Here is a 15,970-nt window from a genome sequence, read left to right on the forward strand (position 1 = left end):
ACCAAACTATTCAAACGCTGGCTCTCTCACTTTCAAGGTATATGGCTTTGTGGGCGGTGTTCTGTTTCTCTGAGTCTCGGTTCCCTGCTTCAAACTGGAGCTATTAATAGTACCTACGTCACAGGGCTCTTTTCAGGATTTAGTGAGATAACACAGGTGAATTCCTTTGCACACAGGAAGAACGCAATAAAATCGGCTGTAATTATTGAGCTTCACTCTGGTCTCTCAACATTTACTTACATTTTCCTTGGTCCTGGTTCTTTAACCTTATTGATATTTTAACATTGTTTATGGTTCCTGCTTCTGTGGTAAGCCACCTCAGATCCTTTGTGGATTAGGATAGGTTATAAATAAGTAAGTAAATAAATAAAAATCTGGACAGGAAAACACTTACACAGAAGCAAAACATTTCATTACCAACAGACTGAATTGCAAGTGAGTCCAAAAGCAAGAAATATTGATTCTGATTCCTAAGGGCCCATCAAAAGCCACTAGCAAGCCATCTTCTGGTTTCTCTTCACCCTTCTTTGCTGGCCCTCCCTCCACACACCCTTTTCTCTCCCCTCTCTTCCTCTTTCCCAACCCTTCTTCCTCCCTCAAGAGAGGGTAAATGAGTCACACAATATGACTCAATAGCCCCCTAAGTCCTCCCAGCCTCCTAACAGCTTCAGTGCCATGGGCCTCATAGAACTGCCCTTCTTCCCCTTCAGAAAAGAGATAGAAACAGATGAGGTCACTTTCCACGTTGACAGTCGCAGAAGGGAACACTGGCTCTGTGAGCTCTCAGACACAGGCTAGAATCTCTCCTGTCATGAGTGACTGGGCTCTGTGGTGACACGAAAGTCCCTGAACCCCTCAGTGCCACTAATTCTTGATTTTCAGTAACAGTAACTCCCAAGATGCTGTGTCAATGAAAAAGGTAAAATTCAGGACAGAAACACACTATTTTCAACGTCTTCCATGAATGTTGACTGCACCAAAGCAACCCTCAGCCGGCTATGGGTGGATATGGCAGACACAAGGTGAACAAGCTGGCTGAAATATATCCCTACCTGACAGACAACCCAGAATAAACAAAGGAGAGCCCTGGCTGCCTTTTTAATTCATTTTCAATTACGCAGATGTCTGTGTGAGTGTGTGTCATGTGAATGCAGGTGCCTGTAGAAGCCAGAAAACAGTGTTGGATCTCTGAGAGCTGGAATTACAGGTGACTGTGAGCACCTTTGGTGCTGGGAACTGAACTCAGATCCTTCGCAAGGGCACTGTGTACTCTGACCCACTGAGCCATCTCTAGCCACAGGGCTCCTACAGCTTTTAGAGGGTTTTCATGGGTTTTCTTTAGGTCTCTCTTTGGGATGGCCACGATGACATCTGGGAAGGAAGTTTCAGGAGGAGCCCTGGCCTTTCCCGCCAGCCCTAAGGGAAAGGGCAAATCACCGCCCCAGGACACCATGGGCTGACAAAGCCCCCGGTCCAGCTGTGCTGTCTCCTCCTCAGCGGTCCCTGCACTGACGGAGCATGAGCCTGGGCTCCTCAGACCTGCAGTGGGATCCCTAAGCCCTCTTTCTCTTTCACTACTGTTGGCCACCACCCCAGGAGCCCTGCCCAGCATACAGTAGGCTGGGCAGGAGCTCACAGTCACTTTAAGGACAGCTGGGGAAGCTCAGCCTGACCACCCACCATGACCCCGATACACTCAGGAGGGGCGGTGGGTCCTCAAACATGCCAACTCCACTCCCAGGCAACCAGGGAGATGTCCTGCTTGTTGCCATCCCCCCTTTGACCCCTCCCTCTCCACCCCACACCCCACACCCCACACTTCTCTGCCTGGAAAGGAAATTTCTAAACAGCAGGCCTAGCTTGTCTCTGTGTCCCTCCTGGGCAAAAGAAAGCAGATCAATCGAGGCCCAGCTTAGGGCCTTCTAATCAATATTCTTGACCTTCAGACACATTCTGATGGGCTCTCCTGTGCTGGGAATCAGTGAGAGCAAAGTCATTGTCTGAAAGTCTAGAGTGCATCTAGGGGAAAAAAACAAGGAAAGTCCATCACAGCAGACAGAAAGTAATGGGGGCTGGGTGTCTCTAGAAACACCCCTCTGGCTGTCCGATGGATGAAAGAGAGCTCCCGTAGGCAGTTGGATAAAGGACCAACATTTCACGCAGACTCAGCTAGAGAATAAGCTGAAGGTGGCCAGAGACGGTCCAAGGTAGAGGTGATACTTGATGTTGAAAACAGGACAAAACTTTGGGGGAAAGGGTGGTGTTCCAGGCTGAAGCACAGCATGGTCAATGGCCTAGAGCTGGGAAGGCAGCAGCTCCGTGACAGTGCAGAACTGCAGTGAAGGAACAGGCCGCAGAAGAAACTAGGCACACAAAATGAAGGTTATGACGACCACAGAAAATACGGGGAGCAGGCCTGCAACCCGAACTAGGACAATCACCTAAGGCCTCACGGAAGTAGCACACTAAAAGGATAAAAGGGGAAAGAAAGCCACATGGTAGTCTGGAGCGGAGAGATTAACAATTCAAAGGTCCTGGGGCCTGCGTGGCTGCCATCTTGGTTATGGCCACAGATTGGGAGGAAGGAGAGAAGGGCAGGAAGTGAAGTTAGAGCATTGAAAGGATGCCTGCTCATGAAGACCCTCCCAGGCTGTAACGGGCACTTCAGCTTTCCTTAGATGCAGTGAGCAGCCTCTGTGGGAGTTCCCGGACAGATGCAGCCCGGTGCTCGGTTCAGAAGGATTGCTCTGGCTGCTCTGGGAAGAGCCAGCCGCAGGTGGCCGAGGATGCGGAAATTCAGGCTCCCGAGGACCGGGGCTGGAACCATTCTCTTCGGCAGCCGCGTGCTGCTTCTCGTGTTCGCCATGTAAAACCGCTGCGCGTGCAGCCCGCCGCCTCACAGAACCTCCAGAGGGGTGAGATGCCAGGAACCAGCCCCGGAGAGGGTAAGCTTCGGAACAAGCCGCACCTGCGCGGCCCTCGGACCCCCCCCCCCCGTGCCCACATGAAAGCAGAGCAGATGGATGCCTGTCCCGCTGCCTAAGTCAAGAGAGCTAAGCCCCGTGGAGAGAGGTGTCCACCCGCTCCTGCGCTACAGAGACAGAAAAGGAAGGAGTGGGAAGTCAGGCGCCTCCTCCGGGTCCTGGAACAGGTCCTGAGCACCCGGCACGCAGGTGCCAGCATCCGATAGGAAGCGCCACCGCCACCCCCCGCGCAAGAACACCCCACCCCAGCTCTGACCCCTTTGTCTAGCTCGCCTCTACCCTCATCCATCTGTCTGTCTGTCCTGCTCCAGATTCAATGAGCACAGCCCTAGTGGGGTCCCTCTGGCGGCTGCCGTAGTCGCGCAGCCCCGACCCGGGGCTCCCGGGAAGAGAAAATCATGAATGAAATGGTTGCGGCGCTCCCACTCCCCGCCCTCTCGGTCCAGGCAACCTTGGCGCGGGGGCGGCGCCTGTGGGGACTCCACGCAGAGCTGCCGCGGTGCGGGGGCGCGGGGAGATGGGACCCGGTGCCGAGGGTCTGCAGTCCGCCCTCCAGACCCTCAGGCGAGAGCGGAGCTCCCCACCCCCACCCCGCCGAGCCCGAGAGCCCTGCGCAGTTCCCGGGGAGCGGCGCAAGCCCGTCCGGGGGCGGGGCGGAGCCGGGCTAGGGGTGCCAGGGAGCCCCGGCGGCTGCGCCCCGCGAGCCCGCAGCCCAGGCGCATTTGGTGGGGCAACGGGGCAGGGAACGCGCGAGGAGCGCGGGACTGAGGGCTCCACGGACAGACCGACAGACGGACGCCCCCGCACACGCAGACGCACCGAGCTCGGCACGGCCGCTGTCACACAGGCAGGGACACACGCAGACACGCACACTCGCGCGCTCACAGCCTCCCGCCAGCCTGCCTGTCCGCCGGCGCCCGGAGCCCGCTCTGGCCGGTAAGTGCGGCGCTTCGGTGGGGGCCTTTGTGTGCGAAGCCGGGAGGCACTAGTGCGGGGTCCCCTCTGGGGCGGCGGCGAAGCTGACACCTCCTCCAACCCTCCGGACCCAGGAGCCCGCCCCCGCCACGCCCCCCGTGGGGCGCCCCGAGGACTGGAAGTGGGGTCCCCACGCTTGGGAGGGGGCTTGGCGCTGGGGGAGCCCACCATTCCCCGAGTTCGTGCGTGGTTCCAGGGAGGGATCGGAGAGTGGTCCAGGTCCGAGCTTCTGCGGCCCAGGCCGGTGTGCAGCTCCCAGACGCCTCTCCGGAGTCTGAACCCCAGGGATGGGAGATGGAGATGGTAGCTGGCCAGCTGGTCTCCAAATTGTGCCTTCCCTGACCCTTTAGCCATCCACCACCCGGTTCCAAAATAGAATCCCGGTGCATTCCCCTCCCCCGACATACTGCTTTTTTTCCTGGAGGAGGCCCAGGCTCCTGCAAAGCTCAGGTCAGAATCCTTATCAAGGATCAATTTAGAGACAGGGGTAGGATCTTAGGGCCCGAAGAACTCATTTGATAGCTGCATTGTACAGAGAGGGAAACTGAGATTCAACGAGGTGGCATGGCCAAGGTCACCAGGGAGTTAGTGGCAAAGCATGCATCAGAGTCTGGAGCGCCTGGCTTTTATGCTCATTTTCCCCCACAATCAGACCCCGCTCCCACGAAGCCCCAGAACCCAGAAATTCACGTGAGTATCTCAGGTGAATCTGGGCAGTGCCGGCCCTTCCCCCCAGCTGAAGCTGAAGGTGCCATTCATTTCCTGCCATCCTTCTTGTTTCAAAAAAAATTGGGAGTGGGTGCTTTAATTTGCCTCATTCCACCTCTAGGAGGGCTCTGTTTTGCAAGCATTCGATGGTCCAGAAGGCAGTTTGGAGATTGAAGCAGATGTTAGATTCCTGGCTGTTAATCCAGCCCTTCCAGTAGTCACTAAGCCTGCGGGTCCCCAGTTGGACCAGATGATGTGGCCTTCCAGGCTTCATTTCTTCCCAACCTAGGGCTGACCGGTCAGTCCTCCCGTCAGTCAGTCGTTCTGCCCTCCTCCTTAAGCACCCACTTTTCCCATCCAGCCAGGCCTTGTAGAGGGCTAATCATCATTCCTTTGTGGAGGCCCCAGGTCCCCACTGATGTGTCTTCCTTCTTGCTGTTTAAGGGTGGCCTCGTGGTAGTGCTGAGAAAGCTGCTGGGAAAGCTTGAGTTACGGCTGCGCTGGGCTCCTTCAAGGACAGCTAGGTGTCCCGTGCAGAGCGGGTGGCCCGGGAGATGGGCTTAGAGAACAACTTGAGGGGAGAGGAGGAAGATGGTCACCTTGGAGAGTCTGGGCGGGGTAGAGTTCAAGTCTGAGACCAAGTTCAGCCTCTAGGGGTGTGAGGTTGTCTCCGAGCTTCCCTCTTGAGGTAAATCGACTGGCATGGAGCAGGGGAAGGTGGCCTCATGACAGCCCCAGGAGCCACCACTGACATCATGGTCCATGTAGCTGCCATCCTCCTCCTAGGCACCATTTACAGTGACTTCACAAGGAACTGTGGCCCTTAGGTTTGGGGTGTGCCAACGCTCTCACCTTGGTCCCACGTCCGGCCCCTCCTCAACACCGTGTGGTTCAGAAGCTCCTGACTGCTCTGCAGGGCACTTTCTCCTGGAGGAGAATTCTCCGCTGTCCAGGATTTCAGGTCTGCACTCTTTGTTGAGGATAGAAGGCAGGGGGAGGAGAGAGAACACTTATTTATGTAACTACTCTGTGCCTGGTTATTCTCCTTTCACTGTGTGAGGGAATGTTTCCTGACTCAAAGAGATAATGCGTGTAGGCTACTGAGCACAGTTCCCAGGACAGAGGGAGAACTCAGGAACTGACTCGCCCAAAATTAGTGCCTTCACTTTGCAGATACGCTCTGCTTGTTCCATCTTCGAATCATTTGAGAATGTAGGGTTTTAGGCCCTCACGGTCCTCCTCCCGAAAGCTAGTCCTCTTCCTGCTGACCTTACCCCATTCAGTGCTCAGCCCATCTAAGGCACCATGACAGCAGCCTGGGGAACAGCGCTATTGCTTACCTAGAGTTTGCAGTTATCGTATGTAAGGAATTAAGCAAGTAAACGTTTCTTGCCCTTGTCACTTGTATTTCCTTTGTACAGCACAACAGTGGTATAGCATCATTGACCCTATTAAGCAGGTGGGGAAGTTAAGAATGAGAAATACAGAGACTCCCGAGAACAGATAACACGCTGACAGAGCCCGGAAGAAGGGCGGATTTCTTCTTCTTGAGAATCAAGCTGGCACCTGAGCTAGGTCTGGATGATTTCCACGTTAGAAAACAGGCGGGGTGTTTCTAAGGGTGGAAACAGCCTGAGCAGAGTGCAGACAGATTCAAGGACTTAAAACATGGTCAGAAACTGGAAGAAGGCAGTCCGTCCCCACTGAAGCAATGAGTTAAAACCAGCTCCTGACAAGGCTTGATGGAGGCTGAGGCTGGGCACTGAGTGCCAAGCCACGGAATTGGACTTAAGCTGCTGAGTGGGGACAGAGGTAATCAGTCTTACTGCATGGAGAACAGGCTGGATGGGGACAGCCTGTTGGCAGGGCACTCAAGTAGGAAAAGCTGATAGTGGCCTATGGAGAGATAACAAGGGTCTGGACTGGGGGTGGCTGCAAGAATGGATAGAAAAGGGATCTGGCATCAGCAAGATGCCTCATCGTCACCAAAACCTGCAAGTGACCGGATGTGGGCACTTCAGGGAAGGAGGAGTAAGCGAAGGCAAGCCTTTGAAGTTTGAATGGCTGGTGTTGCCATTCACAGAAAGAATCCACCAGGAGGGAGGAGGAGACTTGAGAGGAACAGGAGTGACTGACAGGAGCCATAATGACTCCTGGTGCAAAGCTTTGTCTGTCAAGCACCTGATACTGTCAAGAGCCAGCCGGCAAAGATAAAGTGCCTGAGGTGTGCCTCTGGAGCAGGATAAAGCAGGAGGGGGAGTCAGTGAGGGTAAGCGTGGAGGAAGGCTTTCTCCTTAAACAAAACTGCCTTTCGGGAGTTGATATCCAAACAAAGCTCTGAAGAAGTGAGGAGCAGGCTTGAGAGAGCAGTACTTTCTAGAAGTCACAAGCACAAGATCCCTGGGATGAGAATAGATCCATACTTCTTAGGAGCCTCGTGATGCTGTGAGGGATAGGCAAAGGGGAAGCCTTTGGCAAGAAAAAAGACATGAGAGAGGGTAGGGACCATCACGCGGCTGCTTACGGGTCTGAGGAATGAGACTCACAATACATTGATGTTAATGAGCCAGGCGGACCTGAGTCCTACATGCGTACGCTCAGTGCTATACAGTGGCTAACTAAATGGTCATTGAAGGGGTGAATGTTGAAACCAGCCTGATTTCATGCCTTAGACCTGCGTGAATCCATAATATATTGTGTCATAGTGAGGATGTAGTGAACTCAGAGTATGGCCACATTCTTAAAACTTAGAGGACTTGAATGTCTGCGCCGTAAATTGAGTCAAATATGTGTGTGTTGGGCAGCAAGATGGCTTAAGAGATAGGCCCCTGGCCACGCAAGCCTGGCATTTGATCCGAGGAACCCCGTAAAGATAGACAAAGGGAAAGGACTCTGCAAAGTCGTCCTCTGACCTCTACACACAGACCACAGTGCTCACGCACCCACACACACACACACAGTGATTGTTTTGAATCTCCTGCCTTGTTCACTCTGGCTCAGTGTTTTAAGCACTGTTAATGACTGGGACAACGTAGAAAAGCAAACCTGAATGATTACTAAACTATTAAAATGGTAACACGCGAGGTCTTTATTCTTACTTCTAGCACAGAGGTAGATTCCTCTGTTCATGCTGCATTTTCTCCTCCACCATTTTTCTAACAGGCATTCTCAAGACACTAATTTCTTGCACAAAGGCACCGATTTGCAGGACAAGGCACTATCCTCTCTGGTAAAGTGACAGATTCCCAAAAGGCAGAGAGAACAATAGGACATAGAAACTGTTTATAGAAGTTTGAATACTTCAGGCACATAACTCATTATTTAAATGAATCTACAAGTGTCAAGGGCAGGACTCTAGAAGGTAGCTAGTCATAAAAAGCACCTGTGCATTAAACTGAACAAGGTATGTTTGGATATTTCAAATTATATGGGGCCCTGTGCCAAAAACAGAAGCAACTCACCAGAAAATATTTATGCAGCCATATGGATTGGCACAACTGTAGGTGTGTGTGTCAGTGTTCTGACCCTCAACTTGGCCAAGGCCGAGTGACTGGAATGAGGTTTTGTCCCTGTCACTCGTGGGTAGGGTTTGGGGAGTCGCCCTAGCAAATGCAGTTGACGGTGCTGCTGTGTGTGAGGCAGACAGGGAGCATGGCAGTCTGCGGCCAGCAGGAACTGTTCCCAGGAGCAGGAGACCAGCTGTGAGAATGCACCGTGTGGGGAGCAAGTTCACAGGCGGTCTTGGTCTTAGACTCTAAGGGCCTCCAAACTCCATCTGAATCAAGCAGATGCTTTAGAGACTCCATATCCTGGAACAAGAAGAAAACATTGGACACAAAAGCTGGATCCTGGAGAAAATGGAGGCCAAGTTCTAGGAGTGCTTAAGAGGGTTTCCTTAAGCCCTTACTTTTTGTTCTTTGGGGTATATACATAGAGATAGAATTGCTGACTTTTGTGATAATTCTATGTTTGACTTTTTGAGAACCTTTGGGGTGCTTTTATTAAAAAAAAAAAAAAAAAAAAAAAAAAAAAAAACGTTTTGCTCAGTATGAACAAGACCACCCAGGGAAGTCTGAGGAACAAAGGGCCCAGGAAGAAGCCATTAATTTAAAAGAAGTAAACTTTGTGTGAGCTCTGCATGATCTTGGAGGTAATAGAGAAGAAGAAAAGGAAACAGAATACAAATGAGTGCAGCCTCCATTTCTGAAGAATTATTGTGATCTAAAGGCACTGTGGGTGGAAAAAGAATGCTCTCAAGAGAGATTGTAGTGGGTGGAATTCATTCAAGCATGCAGGTATTTACTGAACTGGGCATCAGGATGGGCACAGGAGCCTTGGCAGTCAGCGTGACCTGGGAGACCTTGCCATTGAATCACTCTGATCTAGTAGGGGCCAGAAAAGCGATCTGGCAACAATAGTCTGTATCGATGTGCCCTGAGACTGTGCAGACTTTCGGGCAGAGCTGGCGTTACAAACTTGTCAGCCCCACTACTCAGGAGGCTGGGGCAGGAGGATAGTGAGTTCAAAGCCAGTGTGGGTAACCTAGTGAAGCTCTATTCAAAATTGAGAGAGGGGGCGGGGGTTAGAGAGGTAATTCAGTTGGTGGAGTGTTTGTCTTGCATACATGAGGCCCTGGTTCAGTTCTCAGCATAAACTGGCCGTGTCATGCATGTCAGTAATCCCAGCCCTTGGGAAACAGAGGCAGAAAGATCTGAAGGTCTGAGTCATCCCTTACAACAGAGTGAGTTCAAGGCCAGCCTGGGATACATGAGAGCCTGTCTTCATTAAAGATTGTTCTCATTCAATTTTAAGGTATATTCATTTATAAAAAGTCAGCTGCAAAGTGGTCTAGTGAGCCTTTACAGTTCTGTGAGCTTGTGTGACGAGCACAAAGAAACAGATGTGGTCATGCCTTAAAGATGCCTCTCATGTGTTGTATGCATAGCATGGAGCAGCTTTTATGTGGTAGATCTTTTTATGAAATCAAAAGAGTAAATTTCTTCCCATGTCTAAAAACTAGACATGAAATACTTCATTCACCTCTAGCCTTCAAAGGCAACATTTACTCCCATTTCTATCATTGTGGCAGAATTTTACCTGGATCTTTCATGTAAATAGAATCATGTCATGACTGGTATTTTGCAATAAGAAGTAGTTATTGAAATCCATCCATGTAACAGAACCCATGCTAACTGGTCCAGTGATGTTGATTTTGGTATTGATTTCTAAATGACAACTAGAACAGTAACACCTGCCTTATACCCCAGCGGGGAAATAGCCTTTGAATGCAAAACAGTGTCTTGTCTTGTCTTTCTGCTCAGCCTCCAGCCACACTGAGAGGCCTCTCCTTGCCCGTTTGCCTCTTAAGCCTTTATGTCCTGCTTCCTCCCACCCCAGACATCTTTCCTGCTGTCTAGGGACTCCTCCTCATCTTTCAGCTCTCATCTGCGCAGCCTCCGAGATTCCAGTTACACACGCCCATAAGATAGCCTCAGGTTTCACTTTGCACAGATCTGGCACCACCCGCTAGATAGCAAGCTAGAAGGTAGAGACTGGGACCAGCTATGTGACTCCAGAACGAGCTATGTCAGTGTGGATATAGCATTGTACATCCTAGAAACAGAGTTTAAGGTAGGTGTGAAGGAACTGAAGAGATGGCTCAGTGGTTAAGAGCACCAGCTGCTCTTGAAGAGGATCCAGGTTTGGTTCCCAGCCCTCATATGATGACGACATTTTCAGGAGATCCAACACCTCATAGCTTCCATGGGCACCAGGCATGCATGCAGTGCACAAGAACATACACAGGCAAAATACTAACGCACATAAGATAAGAACAAAAATATTTTATGCATATGGTATCTGTGTGTGTCTATATGTGTCCGTGTGCATGTGGCTGGGGGTTATCTAAGTGGTAATAACAAACACATACCTAAGAGGCCCTGGAGTCAATCCTCAGGAGCACAACAATAAGTAAACATAAAAGCACAAACTTCAGAATCACAATGGAGCCAGGCACAGAGGCTCACACCTTTAATCCCAGCACGGGCAGGCAGAGGCAGGCGTGTCTCTGTGAGTTCAAGCCCAGCCTGGTCTACAAAAGAGAGTCCAAAACAGCCAAGGCTACACAGAGAAACCCTGTCTCAAAAAAACAGAAGAAAAAGATATCACAATGGGAGGGGAATAGTGAGATGGCTCCGTGGATAAAGGGTTTTGCCGTTAAGCCTGATGACCTGAGTTCTGTACCTAAAAGAAGAAAGATGGCTCCAAAAGTTGTCCTCTGACCTCTGCAAGCATATCATGGCACACACACACATTTTTGTATAAAAATTAAAATTAAAAATAAAATAACTACAAATCTATCCCTAAAGCTGATAAAAGTGCTGAAAAAGAGGTCTAATTTCTGAGCACAGATGAGAATCATAACCTAGGATTTATGGCCTCAGAAGAGCTATGCAGCTCAGGGAGCCACAGGGATCAGACCAGCTAGGGAAAGTTGCCTAAAGGAGGTGAACTTCAAAAGTTTTCAAGGAGGAGCCTGCATTGATCACAGGATTATATCATCAGGGATGATCCACAGAGACTCCTAAAGCATGGTCTGTCCAGTTGTGCTGAATGCTAAGTCTCAGTCCCTCCTCTTTCTCTCCTTGTTGTTCATTCCCTCTTTCATCTTTTCTCACCTTTTCCCTTCCCGTCTCCTTCTGAATCCGAGCTTACAAGGAAGGACTAAAGGCCCATTACATTGCCTGTCTCCTTACACTGGAGGATACAGGATTAAGTCCATCCCTTACGCCTTCTTTGCCTGAGCCACTCAGAAGCCACAGTCATGGAGACCAGGGAACAATGAGGTGTGGCTGCTCACCAGACCCCAAACTACTGAAGCACTCGAGAAGGAATCTCGTCAAAGCTCAGGTTGCTTGAAGCAGCCTCCTTGGCAAGAGCTCCCCAAGGAGGCGTGCGCTGAAGCGGGCCATTGAAGAAGGAGCAGGAGGTCATAACTTGGAGAGCCTGTCTACACAGGAAGAATAGGAGACAAGCTCAGAAGCAGGCTGGGATGGACCTATTTCATCAAGGAAGAGGACCTGGAAATCCAACTATTTTACCCGCTGGGCATGGTGGCTTACTCCTTTAATCCCAACACTTGGAGACAGAAGCAGGTTAGATCTCTGAGTTCAAGGCCAGCCTGGTCCAGACAGCCAGGGCTACGCAGAGAAACCCTGTCTCAAAAAGCAAAAAAAAAAAAAAAAAAAAAAAAACAGTTATTTTACCTGTTCTTCCCCAGGGCTCTCGGTCTGCCTCTGAGGATCCAGAAACAAGCCAGGGCTCTCCAGAGGGGAGAGAGGAATGTGGCTGGGGAGCATCTGGCAAAGCCTGAGGCAATAGGAGGCTGACTTTCATAGCTCATGGCAACTGCAAAAGGCAGGTCCCCCATGGCTTGGAGGGAGACTGGAGAGGAAGCTTTGGGCTGGGCCACTGGGAACAACAGTGAGGATTCTATCTCGGGGTTTCCTTGCATTTTCTGGACTCATGACTCACATCCTAGTCTTCACCACAGCCCTGCAGCTCTCCTCACTTCTATTGAGCCTCAGATGAAGGCAACAGCCCAGAGCTCTGTAGAAGGGACAGGATACAGGATTCCAGGTCTGAACCTTTCCTTTTCCCAAAGGACTGTGGTTGACTTAAGCTGGGGGACCAAAACATGGGTCATGTTTTGATAGAGTCAACTCATGTTTGATGATGTCTGTCGAAGGCCACCCAGGGCCCTGGGAATGAGGCTATTTCCAGAACACAACGATAAAAGAATCCACTACCCAGAACCCAGGCTCCATCCTGTTTTCTCTATTGGCCAGCGTGATTACCTTGTCAGATCCTCCATCTCCCTGAATTTCTTTAACTTCTACAAAGTGGATGGTGGTGACTCTCCCTGTGAGAATGCCCACCCCACAGGCTCACACGTTCGCAGACGTAGTCCCCAGTGGATGAACTGTTTGGAAGGACTAGAAGGTGTGCCCTTGTTGAAGGAGGTGTGCTGCTGGGGTTGGGCTTTAAGGTTTCAGAAGCCCACATGAGGCCGTGTGTGTGTGTGTGTGTGTGTGTGTGTGTGTGTGTGTGTGTGTGTGCTGCCTATGGATCGGGACAATGCTCCAGCCTTGTACCTATCTGCTCCCCACCATGACGATCATGGACTAAACCTCTGAAACTGTAAGCAACCCACAATTAAATGTTTCTTTCTGTAAGTTGCCTTGATCCTGGTATCTCTTCACAGCACTAGAACGATGACCAGGACACCCGCCCTGGCTTGTCTAAGGAAGTTAGAGACTAGGAAGCAATGTGGTACACAAGCCCCTGGCTTGTCTCTGTTAAATTTGTTTCTGGAGGTCGGACCCTCCTCAGCCTTCATTCCTAGTCCATTCTAGAGCTTTTACCTGGTTCACTCTCTGTTCGTGGAGAAGAGCCTCCATCTAGACGCTGTCTTTAAGCCTGCCCTCTGGCTGGGCTTGCCGAGGCCTTACCTCTGACTCTTTTTTTCAGGCTCCTTCAGCAAACCCTGAAGTGAAACCCATCTCCCCCCGTGGACTGCTGAAGCCTGAGCAAAACCTGACCCCAGAAGGGTGCTGAAAGGCGGGGGTGGGACTGTAATGAAGACTGGAGACACATGAATGTGACAGTAGCCAGGACTCCCTAGCTACAGGCGGGGCAGACTTCGAGGTGGCCTCAGCGCTCCCTCCCTGAGTGCAGCCAAGCCTCATGACGAGGAGCACAGGAGATTCCAGAAGCGATCACCACAGCTTCTCCATAGCACAGATACACAGCATCAGGGACGTCCAAGTGGAGCCAGAGGCAGGTAGAGGCCAAAGCACAAAACCAAAGCATGGTCAGGTGAGGCCAGCATTGAGGAAGCCTAAATTTTATTCCAGGAGGAAAGCAGAGAGCTGCAAAGGGAAAAGGCCTCAATTCTAGACGACAGGAACGCTGACAGCCAGGGCATTAGACAAGGCAAGGTGTGGGGAATGGGGTCACTGTTAAAGTCAAATAACGCTGAGCCTGGGTTCACCCTTGTCAGAACCAATGGCTAACACTTATGGGACTGGGTGCTGGGTGCTCTCCTGAGAGATTTTAGTTTACCTATCACGGGTATTTCTGTTGGTCCAGTTTACCAGATATATGAGGTCCGTTTTCCTTACCAGATAAGGAAACTAGGGCACAGAGAAATTGAACAAAGTTCTGGACCTCTTCCAAGGCTGGCAGAAAATCCCCTCATATTCACAGCTTGAAATCAGCCATAGTAGCAGCATTTACACCATGGAAATTGGCAAAAGTTACAAAGCAGAGCTTTGTTATTAAAAGCTGTTGCCAGGCATGATTTAGGACTTATCTTGAATCTCCACAGACCTAGTATGAGAGGAAAGGGAGTGTACTCACTGAAGCACTCCCAGAACCTCATACAAAATAATAACAATTGGTATTCCTGCCTTTTCAAAGTCATTGTCTGTCTGGCAACTGAATGAATGTAACTATGGCATTCCATGTGCATACAGAGTGTGTTAATTTAACCACGTTCAACCCCTACCGTGCTCTCATTCCCCTCTTCCCTCCTGCTGCTCCTCCTCTCCTTTTAATCTCACTTCTATTTTCATGTCTTTTTTTAATCTAGATTCTACTTAACTAGAAAATGTGATATTTGTCTCAGTCTGGCTTATTTTGCTTAACACAATATTCTCCAGTTCTGGCCTTTTTCTGGCAAATGACATAAATTCATTCTTTACAGTTACATAAAACTCCATAGCACGTATAGACCACATTTTCCATGTCCATTCAGCTGCTGACGGACGTGTGGCTGGTTCCATGCTTGGGTATTATGAACAGTGCACCAGAACTTGGGTGTGCAGTGTCTCTATTGAGTGGTAAAGCTAGATCCTGTGGAAACTCTATTTTGAGCTTTTTGAGGAACCTCTGTACTGATCTCTGTAGCAGCTGCACTGTCTTTACATTCTCAACCACAGTGTATCAGAGTTTCTTTTCCCAGCATCCTCTCTGGAGGTTGCTGTTTGGTTTCCTGTAGCTAGCCAGCCACTCTGAGCAAAGTGGGGTGGAATCTCTGGCTGTACTTTGCATTTCTCTGTTGCCTAAAGATGTTAAGCATTTTTTTCACTATTTGTCGGTCATGGGTACAACTACCTTTGAAAACTATTCAACAGCTGGTGTCTTTAGGAGCTTACGGGATCACATCCTAAACATCTCATGTAAAGGATAGGACCTAAAATTTATTTGATCTTCACACCTCTGAATCTGAAGTGGTACCAGGTGAGGAAACAGAGACCTGGGAATCAAGTGTCTTGATCAAGATCAGGCAGCCAATCAGGAGCCCTAATTTGTAGAGCGATATCAGGGGCTCATATTTGCTTCTTTTGTGGTGATTTTAATAAGCCACTTGTAAACACTCTAACCCACTTTGATTTATTTATTCTTTAGAACTACTTTTTGAACAATTGGATGAAGATTAAGTGTGAGAAACAGGAAACCCATATCTTAGACTATAAACCTAGTGGTTCAGATAGAGCCTGGATCTGGAGTTGAAGCAAACAGAGTTCTGCCTGCCTCTGCCGTTGCCAACTATGAAACTGAGCAAAGACTTATCCCTCCTTCCCAGTCCTACATGCATGCCTGTTAGAGTGAGAAAGGAGGTTTGTGTTTGGTGTGGGACCCAGAACGCAGTTAGCCCTGGGCAAAGGGAGACCATGATGATCACTCCATAGGCCTAGGTGCAAGTCTTCGCAGTGTGGCAGGAAAGAGGGATGAGAACAGAGAAGTGGATACCAGGTCCCTAAGGGAGTCAGCAGGAATTCTTAAGGAGGTGACACTTGGACAGGGTTTTTAAATTAACTTTTTTTTATTAGCACAAAGTAATGGATTTAATTACGGCATTTTCATAAATAGACATCATTTTATTTTCTTCCTATCCCCCATTACCCTTCTCTCTCTTCCACACCCATTCTGCTGGCCCCTTTCTTCCCTCTAAATGGTCTCCACTTCTCTTAAAGGGAAAATTGGTGTTTTCCAGGCAGAAAGATAGAGGAACTTTTCCAGCAAAAAGGAAGGTGCATTTCTAAGGCATTAGAGATGGAGTGGAAGACTAAGTAGAGGAAGCATCAGCATCCCCCAGGAGGTGTGATCACACCTCCACGTTGGTGATTGCCTGTTTTCTCCTTGTAAATTAAACTGTGTACCTAGGGAGGAGGGAGCAGAATGGAATGTTTTCAGAGCCTTAAAAAACACAGGTAGACCAGGTGGACCTTTGAACCCTC

General features: G+C 49.9%; 1 protein-coding gene across 5 annotated transcripts in view; it reads left to right on the forward strand.

Moving 5' to 3' along the window:
- Window positions 1–2,569: 2,569 nt before the first annotated feature.
- The window catches only part of Ptpn5 (protein tyrosine phosphatase non-receptor type 5), a 56,624-nt gene continuing 43,223 nt past the window's right edge, over window positions 2,570–15,970 (forward strand). For 2 of the 5 annotated variants that reach the window (XM_055597603.1, XM_055597605.1), the window contains exon 1: window positions 2,570–2,945. Coding sequence is in view for 2 of the 5 variants with exons in the window: in XM_055597605.1 (XP_055453580.1) it covers window positions 2,921–2,945 (25 nt within the window). In the remaining 3 variants the exon portion in view is untranslated. Of the gene's footprint in view, window positions 2,946–3,436; window positions 3,921–15,970 lie in introns of those variants that run through there. The other 3 variants (XM_055597602.1, XM_055597604.1, XM_055597606.1) reach the window with 2 other exon arrangements.

Source organism: Psammomys obesus, unplaced genomic scaffold (assembly GCF_907164565.1).
Source record: "Psammomys obesus unplaced genomic scaffold, mPsaObe1.curated_primary_1811, whole genome shotgun sequence".
NCBI lineage: Eukaryota > Metazoa > Chordata > Mammalia > Rodentia > Muridae > Psammomys > Psammomys obesus.